Raw genomic sequence first — 26,676 nt, forward strand, 5'->3', positions numbered from 1 at the left:
ATAAGTATTATGAGCTTGATGTAGTTAAAGTATTGCAGTAAAAGTACATAAGTATTATGAGCTTGATGTAGTTAAAGTATTGCAGTAAAAGTACATAAGTATTATGAGCTTGATGTAGTTAAAGTATTGCAGTAAAAGTACGTAAGTATTATGAGCTTGATGTAGTTAAAGTATTGCAGTAAAAGTACATAAGTATTATGAGCTTGATGTAGTTAAAGTATTGCAGTAAAAGTACATAAGTATTATGAGCTTGATGTAGTTAAAGTATTGCAGTAAAAGTACATAAGTATTATGAGCTTGATGTAGTTAAAGTATTGCAGTAAAAGTACATAAGTATTATGAGCTTGATGTAGTTAAAGTATTGCAGTAAAAGTAGTGGTTTGGTCCCTCTGACTGATATATTATTATATATGACATCATTAGATTATTAATAGTGAAGCATCAGTGTTAGAGCAGCATGTTACTGTTGTAGCTGCTGGAGGTGGAGCTAGTTTACACTACTTTATATACAGTTAGCTAGTTTAGTCCAGTGGTTCCCAAGCTAGGGGTCGGGCCCCTCCAAAGGGTCAGCAGATAAATCTGAGGGGTGGTGAGATGATTAATGGGAGAGGAAAGAAGAAAAAACAAAGTTCTGATACACAAATCTGTTTTCAGTTTTTGGACTTTTTCTCTAATCTTTGATTTTTGCTGAAATATTGGATCATTTGAACATTTACTGAAGTAAAAGTAATTGTTTTGCAGAAATTCTTCCACTTAGACTGATACATTAATACTAAGCTGGAAGGATCTTTAAGAGTTTACACACAAACTTCATCCTGTTGTTCCCTCTGTCTCTGTCCCTGGTGAGCAGCCCTATTTAAAGAGACTTTCTATTTAAACAACCGACTCAACTACAGCACCTGAGGGGAGTGTGTGTGTGCGTGTGTGTGTGCGCGTGTGTGCACTCACGGTCTATCATGGTGACAGTGGTGTGTGTTGCAGGTGGGCTCATGTGTCCAGCCGACGACACTCTGACTGTCACCGAGTATTTCCGGTACGCCTCCAAGTGGTCCAGCGTTACCGCGGTGACACCCCCCGCCAGCTGCAGTGCCGAGGTCAGCTCCCCGTCGTCATGGCGGCGACACTCGACCTCGTAGGAGTCGAAGTCGGAGAGAGGAGGCGACCAGGAGCACGAGAGGGAGGATGACGAGACAGGGAAGCAGTGGATGGACTTCAGAGGAGATGGACCTGGAGGAGGAGAGGAAACAAGGAGAGGAGGAGAGGAGGAGAGGAGGGCAGGAGAGGAAACAAGGAGAGGAGGGGAGGAGAGGAGGAGAGGAAACAAGGAGAGGAGGGGAGGAGAGGAAACAAGGAGAGGAGGGGAGGAGAGGAAACGAGGAGGAGAGGAAACAAGGAGAGGAGGGGAGGAGGAGAGGAAACAAGGAGATAAGTAAGAGAGGAAGAAAGGAAAGAGGATGATAGGGTAGAAGGACATGAAAGGAGAAGATAAAGAAAGTAAAAGAGAAGAGGAGAAAGTGAGGAAGGAGATTGATGAGGAGAGGGGAAGGAAAGGTAAGTAGAAAAGGAGAGAGAAGGACATGAAAGGAGAGTGAAGGAGAAGACAAAAGGAAGGAGAATGGAAAGGAGAGGACAGGATGAGAGAAGAGGAAAGAAAAGAAAAGGAGGTGACCGAAGAGGAGAAAACGTCAGGAGATAAAGAAAGGGGAGGACGAGGAAGAGGAGATAAAGGAAAGACAAAAGAAAAGAAAGGAGTTACAGCAACAAAAGTTGAGTGTGTCTTTTCTTATTTTCCGCTCCGCTGACAGTGAACTAGTTTTTGCTGAGTCACAGTTTTATTACATTTCTATTTTCACATGAAGCTGGACTCACACAAACACACAGTGTGACACTACGCGTCTGTGAGCGATGAGTCCGCCGCTGTTAAAGGTAACGTCCCTGTTTATTTGTCCTGATCAGATGATAAACGCGCCGTCTCTTTAAGGGAAAGATGAATGAGTGTGAGAGAGAGAGAGAGAGGACACAAACAAGACGCTGGAGGAGAAACATTTTTCATTTTCTGGCTCGTGGCAGACTGATAAATCTGTACTTATTTATATAAAAACAACCGTCACCTCTTCATGGATTTAACCTAATCCCGACCGATGCAGTCTGGATACTTTTTGTAGCCGTCTACAGCTGCAGTGATTAAAAGAAAATGAAATCAGCGACTATTTTGATCATCAGTTGTTCATTTCGGTCGTTTTTTTTCAATCAGCATTTTTGGTTCCAGCTTCTCAAATGTGTCATACGTGACAATAAATTGAATATCTTAAGAAGTTCATTGATTAAACAATTCATCAATTATTCAAGAAAATAATCAGATAATGTAAAGAATCATTAGTTGCAGCTCTATATCCGTCTCAAATCCCCAAAATTGCCCTGAGCTCAGTGTGTTCGGTACATTTAACCTATAATCTTTCAAAATAAAAGTTAAAATAGTAATTTATTGATTACGTCATGTTTTTTGTAACATGTATATTTTAATTTTCGTGCCTTTTGAGAAAATGAAGACTGTGATAATGAGTCATGTGACTCAGATGTGTTTATCACAGCTGTGAGCACTCAGCCGCTGTACTGAGCGAACCTGAAGAAGCTACAGGCGAAACGCCTTGTTGGCTCTTAATAAAGTCACAGTAAAGTCATTACAGTGTTGATTTTCACCTGATATGTTCCTGTGACCGACCAGCACCTGACTGAAAATACTGGCTGTGCAGGACGAGTTCTGTCCTTTAGTCATTTATTACATTTTAATCAAAAGTAATGAAACTGCTGATTCGTCTGACTAAAGGAACAAACGACATACAACGTTCTGTATTGTTCTTACTGTCAACAACGTGTTAGTTTGTCTCTCAATAAACTTTACTGAAGACATGAATCTTTAACAGCTCACAAATATATAGTTTTATGTTTTAAAAAGGCTCAATAATTCACTAAAACAGGAGGAAATAGTGCGTTTGTCTTGGGGACTATTTTCAGCGGCGGATGAATCCACATTTAGTGTTCTAGTGAGCATCTAGTGAGTCAGTTCATCGTTGGTTTGTACAGGTGAGTGACAATAAGAAGATTAGAGAAAATCAGCAGCCTAATACTTTAAATAGTTATTATTTTTATTGTTTAAGCGACTGTACTTCCTGTGTAATCTTCTTCTCTTTGGAGAACATTTTAGAAATCTTGCACACTAAAATCAAACTGCTACCAAAGTTCTTGCTGCACAACAACAACAAGTTAGAGAGAATTCACCAAAATATCTTTTCTCCTCTGAGAGCGTGTCACCATCTATTTCTGGTAAACACTGCGTCACCTCTTCAGTTGACCTCAGCTGACAGGAACCAGGAGGCAACGGAGAGAAACTGGGTCAGTTTATACATATTTATGTGCGTGTTGAAGCCTTTGAGTTTTAATTCCTCTTTGGCGATCGGTTTTGATCCCTTCGGTCAGTCAGACACACAAACACACAGAATGTGATTAAAAATGGATTCAGAGCCGGAGAGACAGACAGACGTGTGTGTTCTCCTTTCACATTCAGGACCTTTGTTACGTTGCCATCTAGTGGTCAGAAGGAAAAACACATCATATGTTCTTCCAACTTTGTGTCAACAGTTCATGTTTGTCTCTTTCCTGTTTTAGCTCTACAGTGTGTTTAACAGTCGTTTTTAACTTCCTACATTTGTAGGATTATGACAGAAACACTATACCAGTCATCAGGCTGCTTTTTTTTTTTTTGCTTTTTTTTTAATTTCAGGACAAGTTAGGCTGTTCAGAAACGACACAATGTTGCATGTAAGTATAACTAGATATGCTCCAGGAGACTTTTTATGGGGGAAAAAAGCTGAAAATATAAATGTAAATTTTGTAATTTTTCTTGTCTTAATCAGTAATTTTAAAGCTTTAGTTTAAAAGAGTTTTATTTGTTTTATTTTTTATCTATTTTATGTATAAGTCACCTATAACTTGTATCTTGGTGAGCATTAGTCTGCTGATCCATATTAACCGTCTTGTCAATCACCTGTAAAACCCTTTGAATTAAATTCAGCTTGTATGAAAGGTCCAACTGTATATAATTAAAGTTTGATTGATTGATTTTAAGAAGCTTGAAATCATCAAAGAGATCCATGAGATAGACAGAAAGACCTTTCTAATGATTTATATTATATCATAATGATATTAATGCATAATATATATTTGTTGGAATAATCAACATTGCAGTTGTTTGATTTAATTTCATCCTTTTCTTTTTCTTTCGTGCTTCACATTTCCTCCAGTCATGCTTCATACGTAGATGTAATGCTGCCTGGCAACAGTGTTTTTGTTTCTTTTGTTGTTATTGACATAAAAAAAAAAAGATTTTCTAATATAAACTGAGTGACAACATCTCAGCTCCACCTACTTGTCCTGACGCTCCTCTGGATTGGCTGACTCCTGACTGTGGGCCCGCCCCCGGCCCCGCTGACAGTCGTCACGGTGAAGTTGTACTGTCGCCCTGGAAACATCCCGCCCACGACGCGTCTGGTCAGGTGAGTCTGTGTGATTGACAGGCGGTCTGGAGGAGTCCACTGCAGACTGAAGTTGTCGTAGTCTCCGGAGGCGGGACCAGACCATGACAGCTCTATCGTGTCATTGGTCGGGCCTTGTTTGACGGACAGGTGAGTGGGTGGCTCTGGTGCTATAAGGGGGAAAAAAAATTATCTATTAATATAAAAACAAAAGTATCTTTAATTATAACTAAAGTCACTCTGCGTTTATCTGTTTTCTTACTGGTGCGTCCAAATGCTGAGATGTTACTGGTCAGCTCCCCGCTGTGTGTGATGACCTCAGCGCGGTACAGCCTACCAGGGGTCAGCCCAGGGAACATGTGACTCCTGTGCTCCGCCCCCAGCGTCTGAGTCCCGAGAGTGGCTCCAGAGACGTCGTACAATACCACCTTAAATCACACACACACAAGGAAATGTACAAGATTTAGCACGAAGGACACAAAAACAGAAGAAAGAAAACGTCATTCAAACTTTTTTTTTCCCTGTGAACGTAAACACCGAGGCTGGTGAGGTTTATTTGTATTATAAAATTTTTCTGTCATGTTCAACCACCTCTCCCTCTTTCCAGGTGGTTTCCTATAATATTGTTTCATGTCCTGCTGTAGTTTGTCTGTTGCGGCCGGAAGGTTTGGAGCAGATCCAGACGGCATGAACAAAAAGTTTAAATGCCTTTTCCAGACAACAGCAGCACTGTTAAAGGACGGGTTCACAATTTCTCAAGTGTGTCTTAAAACAACAGTCAGGAGCCAAAAATGAAATATCAGAGAGGATGAGGTCAACAAGTTAGAAGATGTATATTGGGACTACGAGTATTTTCATTGTAAATGTATTTGTAGGATTATGTTTAGTCTAAAACCAGCGTGACTCTGTTTGTTTACCTCGTAGCGGCTCCAGCTTCCCTCTCCGTGCTGCCAGCTGACCGTCAGTCTGTCCGTCCGTCCTGAACTCTGAACCTGCAGCGACGAGATGGGAGACGGGACTGCAGAGCAGAGGGAGGGACGGAAAGATGAAAAAAAAACATGATCATGATGAGCTAAGAAACTATTTAAAGGGTAAAAATACAAAAAGACATTAATACAGAAGATGGTGAAGAAGAGCAAAAGAGAAGATCAGATTAAGATTAAAATAAAATGAGGAATAAAAGAGGAAGAGGAGAGCAAAAAAAAGAAATGATGATGTTGAGAAAAACAAAGAGGAAAAAGAAGATGAGAAATGTATGAAATCAAAGACGGAAGAAGAAGAGAACAAAAAGTGAACGAGAAAGAAAACAATCAGGATCATAAATGAGATGTTGAAAAGAAAGAAGATAAACAAGAATGAGGATTTGTGAGAGAAGAAGATGAAGAAAGAGAAGATGAATATATCAATAATTAATAATAATACGTAGACTGACCGGTTCTGGCGAGTACGGAGGAGTCGCTGTTCATGCCTCGGCTCCAGCTCACCACCTGCAGTCTGTACAGACTTCCTGCTCGCAGGCCGGAGAACACACAGCTGTCTGCAGCTGGACCGACCTTCTGCAGGTCCACTAACTCACCAGCAGCCTAAAACACACACACACACGTTACAATATCACACTAACACAAACTGCAGCTGTAGTTAAAGATGAAGCAACGATACAAGAACCGTCTGAAAAACTGAAAAAAAAGTCAAATATTTATGTTTGATGTACAGAATCTGCCTTAAAGCAACTTTTATTTGGTTAAATCAGTGTCACATGGATCATCAAAGCTCCACCCACCTGCTGATGATCCTTCCTGCTTCCTGCGGTGCCCTGTCTGTGATTGGCCGTCGCCTCCGCAACGCTGTAGAGCGACAGGTCGTAGATGTCGACGTGTCCGTCCGAGGGACGCCAAGAGAAGGAGAGAGAGGAGCAGTTGGACGCAGTGACTGTCAGATTGCTGACAGCAGCCGGACCTGAGAGAGACACAGAGGTTTGTTTGAAATAAAAGAATCCTGGAAAGATCAGTTAAGAGCCAGCGATGGTTGCACAATCCAAACAAACTTCGTCCTAACTTTCCACCAAACTTCATTAAAGTTTTTACGATAAACCGCAAGTTCAGCTGAAGGTCAACAGAGGCACTGGAACCGAAAAATTATGTAACACACAAAGGTCTTTAAAGCAAAACTATGTAACTTTTAAATGTACATAAAGTTCATCCTCTCATAAATAAACAAGATTTAGATTTATAAGCAACACTAATCATCGACTTAATCAATCCTAACATCTGTTTCTGGCCACCACATCTTATTGTTCGGGCACTTCTTTACAACCCTTTGGTGATTAAAGTCTGTGAGGTTTTACTGCTCAGGGACGACAGAACTGGGCCATAAACTTCCATAAACTGAGGAGCACAAACCATAACATCACTTCCTTTATTGTCATGATAAACGCAAGAAATACAACAGCAGAGTTCCAGAGAGACCTTTTCTTTAGTTACAGTAAAGACGGACACAGAGTCGCAAGGCTCTTCCTGTCTACATGTCCAAGTGTCTTTGAGCAAGATTCCCCCCAAAATCCCTGATATAACGTGTTGACTCACGTGTTTGTCCCTCTGCTGTGGCCTCCAGCGATGGGACGCCGCCGCTCAGTGTCACCACGCGGATGCGGTACCACTTCCCAGACGTCAGGCCGCCCAGCCGCTCGCTGCGACTCTCCACAGCGACCGACTGATTGGCCAGAACGACGCCAGCCTCGTCCAACAGCTGCAGGCTGTATCCATCGTACACGCCCACCGGCCTCTCCCAGGTGACGGTCAGGCTGTGGGTGGTGTGGTCGTTATCCGCCTGCAGGGCGGTGACTCTGGCCGGGGCTGGAAACACACAATAATCAACAATAATCAATATTCGTTCTCCTCAAACATGAATCTCTATATTTAAATCAATCCAACCGATCGAGCAGTCTCTCACCCGTCCTGCCGGTGGCTTTGTTGCTATTGGTCAGCTTCCCACTCAGTGATTGGACAGTGATGGTGTAGGCGTGGCCTGGGGTCAGATCCGGGAAGTCCAGGGAGGAGACATGTTTGGGGACAAGACGAGTCTCGACCGCGACGCCGTCCTAGAGACAGGAAGTGACAACAGAATATATCATCTATTAATACGTCCGTCACTGATTCCTCGAACATCTTTGAAATCATTTATCTTTTTAAAAAGTGTTTTATTAATGTTGTTGTTTGTTTACCTTACCATCTAGTTATATAATTGTATTTTAAACGTTTCTGTAAAGCACTTTGGTCCACGTTTCTTTACATGTAATCTCTATAAATAAACTGACTTGACGATATTGAATATTGAATAAATACTGAATGGTGCAGCCTGACGTACCGTAGAGGACAGCGAAACGATGTACATGTCCAGGTCTCCGTCTCCAGGCGTCCAGGAGACCACCAGCCCCCCCACAGAGTCCATCAGGCTCGGCCGAGGAGCCAGGTGGAGGTTTCCTACCGCACTGGGAACTGGAGAGGACAGAAACCAGGTGGGAGGGGAATCTGGAGTCACCACAACTGGACTTTTTTGCAGAGTCAAAGTGTTAAACCTGATAGAGGAAGAATAATCGGTGGTCCTACCTGTCCGTCCCTCAATGAACTGAGGTCTCTGGTACGGACCGCTGAACGTCGACACCACAATCTTATAAAGCCGTCCTGGGGTCAGAGAGGTCAGTTGGTGATGTCGCACCTCGCTGCCCAACGTGACCGGAGGATAAACACGAGTGTCGTTGAAGAGCAGAGTGACCTGGAGACAAACAGTGAGATCATTAAAGAACAGGATCAAAACCTCACAGCTTCATTAGCCAAACAGGAACAGTCCTGGAGTTATTAAGATCTAAAGGTTCATCCTCTGAGAGGCAGGAAGTCATATATATAATAGTCATAATATTTATTTTGTACTTGTGTAAGTGGAAATTATATTTTTTTGAGTCACCAAAGCCCAAAATATCCATAAAAACTTCAATATAGAGAAGTAGAGATAGTAGAAAGTACTCTGAAGGGTGTTTATTTATTTATTTATTTATTTATTTATTTATTTATGTGAAAATGTTGGAAATTGTCAGTTTAAACATGTAAACAGTATCATTTATGTATTTTTCCCCCTTTAACTTCAGTCGGACTCTTTTCTTATATTTTTACATGCAGTTTGAACATGTTGAAATGAGAAATTGTTCACATTAATTCTTGAATGTCTCTAAGATAGAAGTAAGACAAACATCTGATCTTAATAAACTTCACTGTGTGATAGAGTTGGTCAGTAGAATCATATCATGATGGTATCATGATTTTAAAAAGTTGTTTTGTAATAATTCCAAGTAAACACTAATTAAAAACGATTTATTATGCTTTTTCTGATGTAATGTATAATAGTGGAACACAGATCGTTGCATCGAGCATCCATTCAATCATTTTATATGTGATTATGCAGAAATCTATGAAACATATTGTTACCACATTTATCCCAATATTTAGCATTTATAATCAGAATATAAACACCTGTAGACACCTGTAAGTTTTTGCTGCTGTATAAACAGATAATAAATAAAATATAATGAAACACAGTTGTAATTATATAACATATGTTTTATTATTTCTTCAAATGTCCTAATGTCTACTTCTAACTGCATTAAATGCTGAAGATGCAGATTTAAACCTGAGATTTAAGTCAAAGATTTTACTATTAAAGAAATCTGATGTGTTAAATCAGCATCAGATGACGAGTATTTAACTATTTTAAAATGACTTCATGCTGTTTGCTCACATATACAGTCAAGATGCTAGTTTAGCTAAGCTAAGCTAAGCTAAGCTAAGCTAAGCTCACTTATCAGCACACAGGAAACTATAAAAAGCCTCCATGAATTTGTCTCATTCTGGTTAAAAAGAAAAACTGCTCAAAAACACTTATTTCTTTAGTACCAGATGATGTAAAAAATATAGTAAACACCTCATAGTGGTCCACATCTCCCGGGGCGGGACTCCAGGTCACAGTCAGATCACCTGTTCCTGTGTTGCCTAGCGACAGATTGCCCACAGCTGCTGGAACTGAAGGAAAACAAGACTTTGACTCAAAATCACCAATAAAAAAAACGGATACAAAACACAAAAACACATCAATTTCACATCATCACTGGACAACTGCTCTAGTTTCTCTGGTTTGGGACTCACAGGTGCGTCCATCGGTGGACACGCTGCTGACATAGCTGCCGCTCCAGGTTTCCACAGTGACGGTGTAGAGTCTCCCCGGCGTCAGGGACGAGAAGACGCACTCGTTGTGTCCGGCGGAGACGCTCTTGTTCTGCAGCATGCTGTTGTTGTAATGGATCAGAACCACGTAACGGTCCATATCTCCAGCTGCATGACGCCAGTACACCTGAACACACAACACAATACTGCTCGTACTACTACTGCTATATATTATAATATATGATAATATATATTGCAAACATAATTTTATCAAAGAAATGCACGATCGATCAATTAATGTTTGAGTTCATGTCAATGTTGACCAGTAAGTAGAGCTGCAACGATTAGTCGATTAATCAATTAGTTGCCAACTATTAAACTAATCGCCAACTATTTTGATAATCGATTAATTGCTTGGAGTCATTTTATAATTTAAAAAAATGTCAAAGTTCTGATTTCAGCTTCTCAAGTGTGAATATTTGCTGGTTTCTTTAGTCTCTATGACAGTAAAACCAAAAACAAATCAATTAAGTGATTCTGCAGAAAATGAGACCGTGTTTGTAAATGAAACAAGTCTTGATAAAGACATTTATACTCAAACATCTCAACCTTAACATCACTAATATGTTGTATAATCTAAGTTCTTATACTCCTGAAACAAACGCACCTTGAGGAAGTCGTCTCTTGCAGAGTGAACCGCTGTTGGGTTTTGCACAGTGGCAGGTTCTGCAAAACAGAAAATATATAAAATAATACTGAAAGACATGTTTCATATCATTACTCTCTGAGGAAGAAATACTCAGATGCTTTACCTCAGTAAAAATACCAATACAGCAATGTAAAAATACTCAGTTTTTTGGACTTTTTCTTTGCTGAAATATTGGATCATTTGAACATTTATTGAAATGAAAGCATGTGAGAAGTTTAGAGGGAAAAATCACTATTTGGTGGAGCTGTTAACAACTCATAGACATGTGAAATGTGACCCCGACTACACACTGCTTTTTGTAAGACGTCAAAAGCCAAAAAGGTTGGAAACCACTGGTTTCATCTTTAACAATGTGTTGTATTTTAAAAGCTTGTTCTATTATCCATTGTGTCAAATCTTCATCTGAAAAGTAACTAAAGCTGTCAAATAAATGTAGTGGAGTAGAAAGTACAATATTTCCCTCTGAAATGTAGAAAGTAGCATCACATGGAAATACTCAAGTAAAGTACAAGTACCTCAAAACTGTACTTAAGTAAAGTATTTGGTTAAATGTACTTAGTTACTTTCCACCACTGACTCACAGAATATATGATAATTGGAGCATGAGGAAGTAAATAAATGAACAAACATGAACTCATGTAAACTAGAATTTAAATTAAATATATATTTATATTTAAACTCAAGTCTATCTCATGTCTTACGTGTCCGGGCTTGAACCGTGGTGGCGTTCTCCAGGCCGCCGCTCCTCGTCACTATGAAGACCGAGTACAGCCGCCCGGCGACCAGCGAGCTGAAGGAGCCCTCTGGTGGCGAGGAGCGGGACACGACCAGCGTGTGGACGATTCGACTCCCGTCCTGAAGACGCACCTGGTAGCTGTCGACCACGCCCACCGCGGGACGCCATGACACCTGCAGAGCGTCCGACTTGCCGCCGTTAGCAACGGTTACCTCAGAGACCGATGCCGGGCCTGAAAGTAAAATATGACCGTGGTTATTAAAGTTTAAAAATTAGAAAAGAAGAGTTTTAAATTAAATAAAACAATTCATCTACCTGAGACCGGCCTTTATTTATCTAAACACGTCAGTGTATCCGGCCAGTAGAAGAGACTCAGCTGTTCAATATAGTTTTGGGTGAGTTCATATTTTTCAAATCCCATCATCACTGAGTATTTCTATGACGTCATGTCACTTTGCCATACCTTGGCGTTTCCTGAAACAACGCCCCAGGAGAGGGGGGGGGGGGGGGGCTGGCGGCGGGATTGGTTTTTGTTTTTGCCAACCAGAGTGCTAATTGGTTGGCATAACACACACACACACACACACACACACACACACACACACAGATACACAGTCTGTCCTGAAAATAACTGGGGTATTATATAGTAACACAATAGGTGCTTTGAGCAGGAAGGTGTGTGTGTGTGTGTGTGCAGGAAGCCTTTGAGCAGGGTATTGGGAGTGTCTTTGTATGTGTGGAACATTCCAGACCTCCTTTTTGGCATTTAAGCTATTGTTCTAAAAACTCTCTGATGTTATCACAACACACACACACTTTTACTGAGACACACACACACACACACACACACACACACACACACACACACACACACACACACGTTATGCAGAAGTTACACTGAACTTGAAATATTAGTTATAACTCTAATAGTAAAAGTTATGGTTTTCACACCAAAATACAATGTTTAATGCAAAGTAAAAGCGGGCTAATATTACTATAATAAGCTACGTTTTGTAATTACTTTTTAAAAATATAGAATAACAACTTAATGACTCCGTCTTATGAAATGTTGTGTTTACTGTAATGTGTTTTGCACCTCGGGGCCACCGTATTTAACTATTAAAAATATCAAATGTCGATACTGTTTTTATGATATTAAACTAATTACATACATAGATTAAGTTATATCATCAGTTCCAGTGTGACAGGAACAAACTTTCTGCTTGATTGTTTTGTGGAGACAAAACTGAAAGCAGCAGGAAAATGAAGATGAGTCGTGGTCTGAGAGACATAATCGATATAAATTGAATCTCATACAAGTTTAGTCAGCGTTAAAGCAGCCATTTGTTCTTTGAGGGAGATCATCAGGTCGCTGCTTGGACTCTGATTGGCTCCTGCATGTTGTGCATGTTTGCTGTATCCAAGTTAGCTGTCAATAAACGGAATAGTAAATAATAGTAAACGGAAGCTACAAATTCACTTCACTCATTAAGTCCTACTGCAAAGATTAAGAGCCACTTCACATCACTTATAGTGATAACGGTATATTAAATTCAACTAAAATGAAATAACAACTTGCCCATGAAATTATTCTTTGTACCTTGAAAATAAATATGTTATTACTTTAAAAATGGAAAAGACAACAGCTACTGAAAATTCCAATTAAATCGATGTGAAATCATACGGGGAGATGTTTTACAAGCAGTGAGAACCACATTTTGAGGCTGAAGTATCAGAGTCAACCCTGTTAGCGCAGTTCAAACTTATTTTATATACATATAATGTATCACTCTTCCTCCAAAATCCTTCCTCTTCATCATCGTCCACATTGACAACATCTCTTATTAATGTATTAACATTTCTCCCGAGTTGTTTTAACTTTACAGCACTGCTGAAAACAATAACAGATGAATCTACTGTTATCAGTCATGGGAAGAAAAGCCATAATCACAATGACAATTCTAACAAAAATAAACTATATTCATCATAATCTCAATATTAACTTTTTTAGCGTTCTTGTTTTGTCGGAGGTTTGTTTCTTGCTTGGTTGAGGAGGTCAGAGAGTTTTTCCGGTTAACAGCAGCTGAATGTGCTCGAGGGGAAACAACACAAGTCTTGCATGGGAATATTGCCACACAATAAGAGCCTGACTGCCAATCAAACAGTCTTACGTAACAGTGTGTGTGTGTTTGTGTGTGTTTGTGAGTGTTGTGAACTGTTCACATTTTCTCTCAAGTCTTAAACAGTAACAACAGTCGCCGTTTGAGTCTCTGGTGAAAACAAACTTCCACTTGTCATATTTGTGTTAATACTTTTTTTCATTGTGAGAAAAGCAGATTTTAATCTTTTCATCAATTAAACAATGAAGTCTGTAGAAGGAGGATAACCGGAGCTTTAACCTCTGGGAATTTGGTGAAAGAAAAGACTGTTTGTGTTTCTTTGTAATGGCATTTTTTCTCAACAGTTTTATTTCATGATGTCACCGGGTTGAGTTTAAATGATTCATTAATTTATACATTTATTTCATAAAGTTTTTTTTTTTGAAATCCTAAAAATCAGCTCAGAGGAATAAAAGTTTAAATATGATTTTAAGTCGGAGCGGCTCACCTGTGCGTCCTTCGAGGCTGGTGGTTTTAGACTGAACCCCACCGCTGACAGTGGCGGCCTGCAGCCTGTAGAGGGCGCCGGGTGTTAAACCAGCCAGCAGCAGAGAAGAAGAACCAGCTGGAACGCTGCGGTTCTGAACCACAACGCTGTGGAACATGAGGAATGTTTAGTAAATTAACAAATCATTTTCTCTTGTTTTTTTTGTTTTTTTGCTATTTTCCTGCAACAAAAGCGGAACTTTAAAAAAAAATGCACCTTTTTTTAAATTATTTTTTTACAAAGAATAGAGTTTAAAATGCTGTTGTTACAAAAAGATCTGTGACCCATCTCTGCTATCAAAATATATGACCATTTAAAAAAAAAAAGCTTTTGTAGCATTGTTAAAACTGAGGGAAAAAAGCTGGTGGGTTAACCAAACAAAGAGAACCACTTAGTAGCTGTTCTGAAGCTTTCAATCGTATCACACAGTCTTCCTCGACACATGGAGTCGCCCATTTTTTAACACTAATAATCTCAAATCCTAAAAAAGCTCTTAAAAAACTGACATATTTTAACATTTACATTTCCATGACAGGTGGGCGAACTTAATCTACTGATGAAGAGTGTGTGATACAGCTGAAAGCTCAAGAAAAAGCTACTAAACTGTTTTTGACAAATGCTATTTATGTCAAAGTCAAGAATAACCGTTTAATCTCAGCTTTTAAGTTGTTAAAAAATAGATTTTTCTCTCTCTCTCTCTCTGTGGAGCTATATGCTAGCATTTTCCCCCTGCTTCCAGTCTTTGTGCTAAGCTAGGCTAACTGCATCCTGAACTTGCCTCTGCTCTGGATGTGCTGAGATGGAACTGACATCTATTTCTTATGAGTCTTATGAACAAGAGTTTCTAAAATCTTTGCAGTTCCTGGTTTAGAAACACACACCTGTCCTGCAGCAGGGTCAACGTGTACGAGTCCACGTCTCCCGGTGGTTTTTGCCACGATGCCTGAAGGCTGTCGACTCCAGAGCTACTCAGGGTGATGGTACTCAACGCCATGGGAACTGCAATACACACACACACACACACACACACACACACACACACACACACACACACACACACACACACACACACACACATACACACACACATACACACACACACCGTACAGTTGAGATACATGCATGTGAGGACAGTGGTTTTATATCAGTTTAGCTAATAACTGTCTGAATACATAATGCACATTTACAAACTAAAAAGGCTCAGATGCTCATTTTTGTCTTTTATTCACTATTTTAAAGTGTTTTCAACTTTCAAATTTGAACTTTAAAAGGTTTAAGTTTAAATATAATGCTGTATTATGTGTATTGCTGAGTTTGAAAATCATTACACTACTTTATTATTTATACTTTTTTTAGATTAGCGTTCATGCTAAGCTAAAATAATAAAGACCTCACCTGTCCTTCCCTCCAAAGACACAGAGGTGTTCTGTTTCCCGCTCCTGGTCGTCACGGTGATGGTGTACCGTCTCCCAGGTGTGAGAACATTGAACGTGCACTCCCTCATGTTAGGCTCCACCTCTCTGGTATCCACGGTGACATTATCTATCAGATACAGGAAGCAGTAATTATAATAATGATGAAAATATATCAGAGAGTTAAAATCACTGCTAAATAACCTTTTTTTATTTTTAAATCTGATTAAAGTGGTCCGAATGGTTACCGTGGCGAATTGTCAGGAAGTAGCTGTCACGTGAACCCGAGGGGGCGTGGCTCCACATGGCGCTGAGCGAGGTCTCGTCCGAGTGTCGTATGTGGAGGTCCAACACCTGAGCAGGAGCTGCAGAGAGAAAGTTGATCTGGACTCAACGGTGTTCAGGTTCAGGCCTTTTCAGATTCCCTCTGCAGCAATTTCATCTTTAAATACTGTAATAATTTCAGTAATGGAGTGGATGTATTTTCATTTATTTATGCAGTAATATATATTTTATTTTTTACATTTTTAATTTACTAGCATATTTCTGTAGTTATGTTTCTGTATTTTAGTAAGTGATATATTTACCATCATATATTTCTGCACAAATATATAATTACTTTCAGTTTATATTCTGTCATATATTTTGGCAGTAACATATATTTCTTATCATATTTCTGTAGTTATGTGTCATTGTATTTCTGCCATATATTTCTACAGTAAAATACATTTTCTGATATACAGTATATTGGTGCAGTAGTTTATATATTTGTCATTTCTGCCATAATGTGTATTTTCTTATATTAGTAATATCTAGTTATATAAATTTTCCATTCTGTATCTCTGCTATCTATATCAGCAGCTATATACATTTCCAGTCATGTACTGTATTAATGCTGTTATGCATTTTTCTATCATTCACTATATTTCTGCAGTTTTGATTGTGTGTTTTCTGTCATGTATTTGTATAGTAAAATATATACATGTTTTTGCAGTAATAAGCATTTTCTGTAGATATGTTTCTGCATTTTAGCAGTGATGTAATGTATATTTCCTCTACATATTTCTGCAGTTTCGATCCCTTCTTCCTGCAGTAGTGTACAGTATTTTTTTCATGCTTCTGTATTTCCTGACATATATTTCTGCGGTCATCTCACCTGTTGATCCCTCACAGCTGCTCTCAGCAATCAGTCCTCCGCTCTCTACTCTCAGCACAGCTCTGTACAGCTTTCCAGGCGTTAGTCCCGTCCCAGGAAAGCTAAAGTTCACAGCCTCCCTGTCCAGAGCGGTGCTGACTAACTGCTGGGAACCGTCGAACAGGAACAACCTGTAGCTTTCCCAGCGGCCGGCGGGGGACGACCAAGAGAGGAGGAGGCCACCGGAGGAGGAAGAGGAGGAGGAGGAGGAGGAGGGAGACAGGGAGAGGAGAGACGCCGCCTCTGGAGCTGAGACAAGACAAAGATAGAGTAAAGACAAGGAAAGGAAAGAAAAAAAACAACACTACAGAGCATCATCATCATCATCACCATCATCATCATCTCACCTGTTCTGGCGGTGATTTCTGATTGGTTTGTCAGCTTGCCGCTCTTTGACATCACAGCAACCTGATAGGCTGAGCCGGGGGTCAGCTGATCGACGGTGACTTGGGCGGCGTCCCCAGGAAGGGTCGTCTCCCACCGGCTCGAGTCATTGGACGAGAGGGTGACCGTGAGTGCGTCCAGGTCACCTTCTGGCTGTTGCCATGACAACCGCAAGCTCGTGCTGTTGTTGTAATCGGTGGTGAGGTTGGAGACAGCCGCGGGGACTAAAGACAGAGAGATTTAGATATTAAAATTTCTTTCCTTCTTTCTACCTTCCCTCCCTCTTCCCTTCTCTCTCTCTCTCTCTCTACCTGTCCGAGCCTCGATCGTCCTGCTGTTCTGCAGACCGCTTGCCTCCGTCACCATGGTAACGTTGTACAGCCGTCCAGGCGTCAGGTTGACCAGCGTGTGTTGCGTCGCCGTGCTCTCCAGCGTCTCGTTGATCAGCACACCTGCAGACACACAGGAGGGAAAAAAAGAAAGAAAAAGGAGGATTATAGCTGCATTTTATGAGCTTAGTGATTAATGTAAAGTTTTGAATGTGATCAACTCTCAGATACAGTAAATGTAGTGGAGTAAAAGTACAATATTTGCCTCTTTAATTAAAGACTATAAAGGTTTATACTCCCGTCTGCTCAGTCAGTAAATCACAGTTGATTGTGCAACAGTGTACATCCTGGTTCATAGAAATGTTTAATTGTCTATATATGATTTCAAAAAGAGATAAACTTTTGGTTCAAACCTTTATGAGGTTTCTATTTCGTTCTAACCTTTGATCGAGAGTGTAATTTCCACTGGTGACCTATCCTATTTTAATCCACATCACTTTTAGTTTCAGTTTGATTCGTTTACTTTAATCTGTCTAAACGACTTCCTCTCACTATCCAACCGCCCAAATCCACATGACAGAAGCTCCGAGTTCATCGAAATCTCAACATGTTCATCTGAGTCTCCTTTATTAAACTTTAAAAGCAGTAGCCAAGTTATTTTCTTCCCTTTTTTTCCTCTCAGGCGACATGCACACGGCCCTAACCTCTTCATCTCAAGTCTCTTGTTTGATATTTCCTCGCTCCTCCCTGGAACAGGAAGTCGTTCTGGTCCGCCATTTTAAAGGCCGTCTCAAAGCTCTTGTTTCTGCTCAGAGGCAGCGAGGACACTGCAGCTGATCAGACTGATCTGATGCGTCACAACATCACGGCGGTTTCATATCGACGTGTTTTCTGATTCATCATCTAGTTAAAAATCTGTTAATTGTTGCTCTGATCAACATAAGAATCATAAACAACTTTCTTCATTTATTAGAAAGATTTTTTCTTTTCATGAGATGTTATTATGGATAAAATTAAAGTCAGGAAGAGTCTGTCTGTCAGCAAGAAACACGTTTTAAACACATTTTTATATTTTGTCATTTCAATTCCAGGTTTGATATGAGTTACATAATTTCCTTTTTCCCTGAAACATTTAGCCTAATAAATAATTTCCAGTGTTCAAAAGACACTCTGATCAGATTCTGGGTTATTAAAAGATGAATTCATGCAAATAATTAATACATAATATAAAGGCATCCTGTCACTATAAATGGTTCATGTAACAGTACACGTGTGCAGCAGTTAAAGCCGACTGACTGTCTCGTGTCTCGTGGATGTTTTGTCTCTTTGGTTTTTTTTTGACGGGAGAAGCTCTCCTGCTGACCGACAGCTGTTCTTCCTGTCGGGGTAAAAACATGACAGATGTACCTGATTGATCCGGACTCTGAGGACGTTCCCGCAGCTGCAGCCTGAAGCGCTGCGTCCTGCCGGGGCCGGCCTGCCACGAGAGACCCAGGCTGCTGCAAGTCCTGGAGGTCACTGCCAGGCCGCTCACTGCTGACGGCCCTGATACAAAAACACACACACACACACACACACACACACACACACACACACACACACACACACACACACACACACACACACACACACACACACACACACACACACACTGTCAGCTACAGAACAAGGTGTGAAGCTGACAGCTGATGTGTTCAATCCACAGAAACTGTTTCCGTCGACTCTGATGAATCTTTACTGGATCCCACTGAGTGGAAGCATGAAAAGATGGGAATTCATGTCACTATATAAATGAGAAACTGGACTCAACCACAGGTGTTTTGTACATGTATGTATTTATATGAAGTGAAACTCATCTAAAATCATAAACTTAAACCTGCATTAACACTAGTTCTCAGGAGAAACAAGTCATGAACACAACACTGACACATCATCACCTTTTTTGAGCTTGTTAGCAAATTATTTCCACATCCAGCAGTTACGGAGCAACATTATCATTCATTTGGAGTCGTGTTTCTGTCCAATATTCACTCTCTTTTAGCTCTGTTTTTGTTCTCCACCAACCCCTGAGGGAAATATCTGGCTCTTTAGCTGCTAAATGCTCCACTATGTTCACCAGCTAGTCTACAGCTAACTGTGAGCAGGTAGTGTACAGCGGCTTTTTACAGCTTTTACTCTGAAAACGACGCTATGAGACGCTGAGAGTGAACCAGAACAGTAAAGTTGCAGCCGGACAGATAAACAATGAGCTGAAACTCACTATAAAGCTCCGTAAAGCAGAGAGGAGCTGATTCATCACTACGAGCCACAACCAACACATTACACACTGACAGCTTGTATATCATCATATAAAATATCGATTATAGCCGCTTTAAAACTCAGTGAGTGATGATGGCAGAAACATCAGACTGAAAATAGCTGCAGACCAGACACTTGGTGTTTGTCTCAGTGTGGCTCTCAGGGCAGAGATGTCATAGCCTGATAATATTGTTTGACCTCAGGTTGGAAGCACCACTGGCGACACAGTGACACAAACATACACATGACCCAGTTAGACCACTGAGAGAGGCATTGTGGGAAAAAAACTCGGGAGTAGGAGTGTTTTTGAGTGTGCGTGTGTGTGTGAACTGGACTCCTACAGCGCTCAGACTTTGATGACAAGGCCACAGATTGAAGTGATGGATCCTTTTCCTGCTGAAAAAAAACCTTCCTGCTGCCTGAACTGAAACATGTTCGACACAGATAAATCACATTAAAGGAACAGTCCCGCAGTTTGGAACGCAACGTGGAAATCTTCTCTCTTTATGATCAACATGTCTCTGTAGCGGACACACAAGATCTGATCCCAGGAAGACAGACAACAAGAGGTCTTGTCCTCCATGTTTTTTTTAAAGGCACTAAAACACCAATAAAAGAGGAGAAGTTGTATGTTGTCTGTGGTTCTGGTAAAGCTTTCTGAGTGCGTCAAAACAGCCGCCCCGCAACGCTTCACACCACTGTCCTATTTGTAGCATCGATGCCCCTGAAAGAACGCATTTTTATTCCAGAGAAAAAGTTGTAATTCAACACAATGTTCGCCCAACTACAGACCTTATTTACTAGTTCGTGGAGGCTTTTCACTGTAGTTTTAACTATTAACTATACTTGTGCTTTTATCTACAAGTAAAAAAAAAACAACAATTAATTAATGGTTGATCTGCTGCTTTTAAAACATAATCTCACTGCTACAATTATTATTTTTTCAAGTTATGAATCAAAATAAACAACTACAATGGGCAACTCACTCATTTTGGTTGTCCAGCCTGTACTGGTAGAACTGGAGTTACATCCAGGTAACTAATATATTGATGTGCTGCAGCATTATGCTTCCTATTGCTGCTACGGAGCGCAATGTTAGCGAATCACTGAGTGCTGAGGTCACATGGCTGGAAGGTTTTTGGCTACGACATCACGTATTTTTAACAGTTCTTTATCTTTTTCCTACCTGTTTCTTGTGCTGCTGTAACATGTTATAAAAATGTTTTCCTCTTGGCTGAGGAGGAAGTTGGAATATTGATTAAGATAACAGCTGAATAACTTGAAGGTTATTTTTGCATTTTGTGTCTGTTGAACACACCTGTACCTGTAAGAGTTAGCAATGCTACTGCTCAGGTCGGAGACGTTTGAGGTTAAATAGCCAGAAGTTTACACCCTATTCACAATATTTAGTCAAATATTCTGTTCTGCTCTATTGTTTCCATCAGTTTTGACCTCTTTTGAAGTAAAAGAACATGACACGACCTCCTTGTCATGTTGAGTCTTTGTGTGTGTGTGTGTGTGAGAGCTAATGTCATGTAGCTTCCCCTCTCTGCGGCTCTGTGATTAGCTACAGGAACCACTGCCCTGCTGAGAGAGAGTGATAGAGCAGTAAAAGTGTGTGTGTGTGTGTGTGTGTGTGTGTGTGTCTCAACACTGGCGGGCGTCCAGAACAGAAGTTGGACCCTCAGTGTGTATTTCCATCGTGGGCAGAGCTCAGGGTTCAGCCATTTCCTGCCTCCATTGTTTCTTTGTTCTGTGGGAAGCACTGGGAAAGGGCGTGAGGGTGTGTGTTAGCGTGTGTTTGGGAAACAGGGTGTTACTGCACCCAACTGAGTCCCGACAGTAACCTTCTCAGCAATGCAAAACACTTTACTGTCGTGTGTGTGTGTGTGTGCGTTCTTATCTTTCGAGGCACACTGACCTTTAGTATCTCACATAACTTATTTTTACCTGTTTTAACTCTTCAGGTAGACATTACAAGTGTTAGCAGGTTTTTTTAAAAAGGATAGATTCACAATTCGTCAAGCGTGTATCAGGTCAGGTGTGATCATCGCAGTAATCGTCCCTCCTGTTCATACTGCACTGACTAATAACAGCGTCACGTTTTCAGTCTCCAGAGAGTAGTTCTGTGTAAGGCAGACGCCACTGAGCATGTGCAGAAACACGGTTTCTGTTTACAGCTTCGCTAGCTTGTTGTGCTGCGTATCACAACCTCTTGACTTTGTACTACATTATAAATTTGTCAAAGAACTTCAGCCCAAAGTGACGACAGCTTTACACAGAACTACTCTCCAGAGACTGAAAACTCAACGCTGGAGCCGTTTCTAAACAAACTCCTCATAATGAAGGAACATGTCTATGGAACAGAGGAATAAGATATATCAGGCCGTGGATACGCACACAATACTTAATAAAGAAAACATTTTATCCTTAATGAACTTTGTCAGTAAATCAAATCATGTGTGTTTTTTATATTTTTTGTGTTGTGTGACAAGCTAAATGTGCATCACTGTGCCATCAGAGGTGATAATAGCTAACGACACTAAAATAAGACCTGGTAATCTTCATTTTGGACACGGGAGGAAATGTTTGGACAGACTGAATCAGGACTTACGGGTGTGCAGGGTGAGGTTGGCCATCTCCCCGTCGCTCTGGGATTGAACCTGCAGCTGGTAGGCAGTTCCAGGCTCCAGTTGATCCAACACACAGGTGAAGAAGTCGCCTCCTGCGTCCTTGCTCCCTCCATCCTCACCTCCTAGCTGGTTGGTTCCCAGATAGTTCACCACTGTCTCTTCCCGCTTCTCCTCTCCTCGCTCCTTTCCTCCGATATCATTAGTCTCTATCTCCTCGTCTCCTCTTCTTTGTCTCCTGCATTCTGCGCCGTCTGCTCCGGTGTCCGGAGATGTCATGGTGAAGGAGCAATCCCGTCCATGTGTGTTCACTGTCAGTGATATGGAGTCCAGACTGGACACTGGTTCAGAAACAAAGATGCTACATGGAGCAGACTGATCCTCTGCGGGAGCTGCACTGCTCAGATCCTGACAAGAGACGAGACACGAACATCAATTAGATGAGGAACTTCAAAGGTGTCCATATGAAGAGTGGAAGAGGTTTTCCTCGCTGTAATCATTCCTCCTGTTCATACTGGATATTAAAAGATCCTTCAAATGTGTTTTCAATGGAAGTGATGGAGGCCAAAATCCACAGTGTGTCCACACAGTCATTTAAAAGTCTGTGTGAAGCTTCTATTCAGCTTCATCAGTCTGAGTGGATATCTGACACATTTACAGTCTTTTTAGCATCAAATTCCCTCTTTGTGTTTCCTCGGACAGTGTTTCCCTGTTGAGCTGCAGGTGGAAGTATAGTAACAAAAAGAGGGACTTTGGCACTAAAAAGACTGTAACGTTGAAAGATATCTACTTGATTTGACTCATTTGGACGCTGAAGCTTCATATTAGCTTCAGATCAACTTTGAAATACATTTTTGCACAGAAGGACTGTGGATTTTGTCCCCCATCACTTCCATTGTAAGGTCATTATGAAGGGATCTTCTAATGGTCAGTATGAACAGGAGGAATGATTACAGCAAGAAAAACAGCTTTAATGTTCATTTGGGCTCCTGACTGTTGGTTTAAGACACACTTGAAAAACTGTGAACTCGTCCTTCAAGAGAACATTTTATTTTGAACTTGGGTCTTGTTTTTATTATCTCCACTAGCTCCTTCACAAACCCAAAATCTGCAGCAGCTTATAGTTTTAAAGGTATTTTGATGAACTAACAGATGTCTATTGTCTGACCAGAATAATCAATGTTTGCCTGTTCTGCTCTGTTCCTCTTTTTTTGCTTTACATATGTTAAAGTAGACACTGTTGGATTTAAAAATTGATTACAAACAAGGCAAACATTTTATTGTTTGAATTTGTATTGTTTAAAATATATAAAAATTAAAAGTGTGATTAATTTTTTAGTTAAAATCCTTAAAACCAAAAAACAATGGACCTTCTCTGTTGGTGCCAAGAAAGCATCAAATGGACTGCTGTGGTAGTTAATCAGCTGCGGTTATTTAAAGAACTCTAACTGCAGTGTGTCTTTTAATCGATGTTTTGGGTTCAAACATTCAACCGACCTTTGACCCTGTGTGACTTAAGTGATAATACAGTTGGTGACAGACCCCGGTTGTTCTGAGCTCTATAACCTTTAATACAGGAAATTAGAACAAAAACATTAAATAATTTGTCACTGATAAAGGAGTTCAGGGAGTTCAGAGGCGACAATGCTGCTGGGAGGAGAGAGACAGATAGACAGACAGGAAGAGAAGGAAATGACGAATGAAACTGCATAAATATCAGTGTTGTTCATGGATACTGAAGTAGTGATCCAGCGGAGACAGACGTTTACAGATAAAGAAACCTGCAAGCTGCTTTTAACGATTACACGATTACATTCATCCTAATTTGAAATAGTCTAGTCTACCATATATGTGTGTCCAGTACAGACATGTTTAGCCTAGTTTAGCACAAAGACTGGGAGCCAATGTAGAAATAGAAATGTAAAAAGAGACGGAATTTTAGCAGCAATCAGCATCGGTCGATTTGCTGGGCGAACGCCAAGGGGGCCTTCAGACCAACGTCAGCTCTGCGTGAAAAACGCAGCCCTCCCATTCATTTGAATGGCGGCAGTGTGTTTGCGCAGTGGGGGTGTCACCGCCCAATGCTCGGCAAAAAAAACGCAGCAGTAGTTGGGGTAGTTGTTATTTTTTGTTTGATTCTTAGTTTTCTTAGTTCTTGTTTTTGTACAGTATATTTTTTCTATTTTTTACTTTTTTTTTTTACAGAATAAATTCATGATTTATTATAACCGATCTTTTATCTTCGTAACCTGCGCGTCACTAGTGGCCTCCGCCCAGCGACTACAGATAAAAATGAGCTTTTAGCGATATCTGGTGCAATATATGTATTGTGCATTGTACCTGCTAAATAAACAATGAAATAAATAAATGATAAACCTTTAAACACATTAATCTGTAGCTCTAACTGGTCTTCATCGATTGTATTTCATTGTCTCACTGGTACCTCAAACAACACGTCCCCACCACCGCAGCAGTGTTGATTCTCAGTGGGATTGACAGTACTATCAACAGTTTGACATCACACACAGTCAAAGTTCAAAGACAATAAAAAATATATATTTTTTAAAAGTTTTAAGCAACATGCACAGCTGTCTGGCTAGTACCACTAGCAGGTGTCACAAATGTTACAAATCCTACAGAATCACTCATGCTGAAACTACAGTTGATTAATCAATTAGATGTTAGACAAAGAAATTAATCAGCAATCATTTTTGATAATTGATTAGTCATTCATTAGTCATTTTCAAGCAAAGATCTCTGTTTGCAGCTTTTCACGCATGTTTTAAACTGTTGGTTGGACAGAACAAAACATTTGAAGACGTCACCTTGTGAATTGAATTTTTTACCACTAACATTTTACAGGGTGAACAATTAATTAAAAAAAAAAAAAAAAAAGATAGGTTAATTGATAATTTTTTGCAGCTCAGAAAAAACACATAATAGTTTTATATACTGCATATTTAATTGTTTGGGATAACAGCTCCTACATTAGAAAGAATAATTCTCACAGTATCTCTGGTGAATGCTGAGGTTTAATCATAACTACGAGGTGTCATCATTTTTGTAAGACAAGCTTCCTTTATAGAAAAACTTCATCCCTGTTTACATAGAGAACAAGATCTCAGGAACTCTGATGGCTGAAACAACATGAAAAAGTTTCCTCATAAGAAATAATGCAACATCTTCAGTGTCGCCTCGGTTAACCAAACAGTCCACTTACTAATAACCTACTTCCTATATGTGCTTAACAGAAACAATATTGAGTGTTTAAGCCCTTAAATGACGACTAGATGAGCTCATCTGTTTCTGCACTTATAGTGGCAGCAATTTATGTAACATCTTGATCTTTCTTATTAATCAAGAAACAATTAGACATTTTGTTGCCATATATACAAAGTCTCTTATGAGCAAAAATCATAACAAAACAAAATCAATGGAGAAAAAATGTCTTGTTTATATTTTCATCATGTTTTACATCATATAAACATTAAAAATGTAATATTCAATTCCGAATGTTATTGTTCACTTCTTAAGGAAAACACTGGCTTTGTTTTGATATTGAGATTTGAGTTTCTTGTTATAATAACAAAGATTTGAGAAATATTTTCATTTACTGATTTAATGCTTTTTAAGACCCAAACAAAGAAAATTGAATACCTTTTCCACCACAGATCAAATGCACATTCAGGTTGGGTGATATGGTTTAAATCAATGACGATACTAATATGGATTATTTTTTTCCAATATTGATATATACATCTCCATATAACAAACATGCAAATCGCATATAAAATGGTCTAAATGTAATAATCAGAATGTTCAGTGCAATGAACTGTGTTGCAGTGTTGTGCATCACATGAAACAAAACCTCACGTTACTAGTTTTGGTGTCTTAATGTTCAAGTAAAATGTAAAAGTGAATCTTATAAACTCTCAAATAACATGTTTTCTCACCAATTATTGCACAAAAATAGACATTAATTGATTGATTTTCCACATGGATCATAAACATATATGGGATCAGACTCACCTGGAGCAGCAGCAGTGAGGTGAACCACAGGCACCAAAGATAACTGTGAACTTTACATTTCAGCATTTTTATCCTCCTTCAGATCCTCAGACCGAGCAAACACCACCATAATCCTGAGGCTGAGGTAGAAGATGTGCGTTTATATTCACTATCTTATAGTTAGATTTCGGAAAATATCCTTCTCTGCTGTCGCTGTGGTCGTCAAAGGAAATAGTATCCTTCTGTTGGAAAAGAAAACAGCTGGAAAACAACTAGTTAAATATCCTTTTTTCCTTAAAACTACAAAAAAAAAAGTTTTCAGTTTTTCTTAATATTTATTCTTTTGTCCGTCGTCTCTTCTTTGTCTTCTGTCCATCCTAATCTCAAACCTCTCAGATCTAAACTCAGTCTTTCCTCCCTTTTCTCCGGACTCCCTCCCCGTCTCCCTTCCTGCCTGTCTGTCTGTCTGTCTTTCTGCCTGTCTGTCTCTCAGTCAGACTCTATAGTGTCGAGGTTGGGAGTCACTAACGGACTTCCTCAATCAAGCCAACAGCTCTGTGACTCACTGCAAAGGCACAACTACAAAC

At 40.0% G+C, this 26,676-nt stretch overlaps 1 protein-coding gene and 2 long non-coding RNA genes across 6 annotated transcripts in view; 2 read left to right on the forward strand and 1 right to left on the reverse strand.

The window, feature by feature from the left end:
* The window catches only part of ptprb (protein tyrosine phosphatase receptor type b), a 44,529-nt gene extending 18,053 nt beyond the window's left edge, over positions 1-26,476 (reverse strand). Inside the window, exons 1-24 of one of the 2 annotated variants that reach the window (XM_042403265.1) lie at positions 26,111-26,476; positions 22,066-22,489; positions 18,561-18,698; positions 17,136-17,276; positions 16,788-17,048; positions 16,402-16,689; positions 15,494-15,610; positions 15,229-15,375; positions 14,715-14,832; positions 13,795-13,940; positions 11,153-11,419; positions 10,410-10,468; positions 9,725-9,929; positions 9,504-9,601; positions 8,138-8,303; positions 7,896-8,026; positions 7,482-7,629; positions 7,115-7,384; positions 6,313-6,488; positions 5,965-6,115; positions 5,450-5,550; positions 4,795-4,960; positions 4,427-4,702; positions 949-1,227 (exon numbers count right to left, since the gene is read on the reverse strand). In XM_042403265.1, the coding sequence (XP_042259199.1) occupies positions 949-1,227; positions 4,427-4,702; positions 4,795-4,960; positions 5,450-5,550; positions 5,965-6,115; positions 6,313-6,488; positions 7,115-7,384; positions 7,482-7,629; positions 7,896-8,026; positions 8,138-8,303; positions 9,504-9,601; positions 9,725-9,929; positions 10,410-10,468; positions 11,153-11,419; positions 13,795-13,940; positions 14,715-14,832; positions 15,229-15,375; positions 15,494-15,610; positions 16,402-16,689; positions 16,788-17,048; positions 17,136-17,276; positions 18,561-18,698; positions 22,066-22,489; positions 26,111-26,176 (4,339 nt within the window). In that variant the 5' untranslated portion in view covers positions 26,177-26,476. Of the gene's footprint in view, positions 1-948; positions 1,228-4,426; positions 4,703-4,794; positions 4,961-5,449; positions 5,551-5,964; positions 6,116-6,312; positions 6,489-7,114; positions 7,385-7,481; positions 7,630-7,895; positions 8,304-9,503; positions 9,602-9,724; positions 9,930-10,409; positions 10,469-11,152; positions 11,420-13,794; positions 13,941-14,714; positions 14,833-15,228; positions 15,376-15,493; positions 15,611-16,401; positions 16,690-16,787; positions 17,049-17,135; positions 17,277-18,560; positions 18,699-22,065; positions 22,490-26,110 lie in introns of both variants that reach the window. The other variant, XM_042403264.1, reaches the window with a different exon arrangement.
* LOC121890775 lies at positions 2,325-4,502 on the forward strand. The gene is made up of 3 exons (XR_006093928.1): positions 2,325-3,393; positions 3,782-3,819; positions 4,417-4,502. It is a non-coding gene; the product is annotated as an uncharacterized LOC121890775 (long non-coding RNA).
* Positions 11,375-15,568, forward strand: LOC121890772. 3 transcript variants are annotated; one of them, XR_006093923.1, is made up of 4 exons: positions 11,375-11,582; positions 14,693-14,813; positions 15,247-15,306; positions 15,478-15,568. It is a non-coding gene; the product is annotated as an uncharacterized LOC121890772 (long non-coding RNA). The 3 variants fall into 3 exon arrangements; XR_006093924.1 differs by having other exon boundaries at positions 14,693-14,807; XR_006093925.1 differs by having other exon boundaries at positions 15,247-15,356; positions 15,478-15,564.
* Positions 26,477-26,676: the final 200 nt, after the last annotated feature.

The sequence above is a fragment of the Thunnus maccoyii genome, chromosome 23, assembly GCF_910596095.1.
Source record: "Thunnus maccoyii chromosome 23, fThuMac1.1, whole genome shotgun sequence".
Classification (NCBI taxonomy): domain Eukaryota; kingdom Metazoa; phylum Chordata; class Actinopteri; order Scombriformes; family Scombridae; genus Thunnus; species Thunnus maccoyii.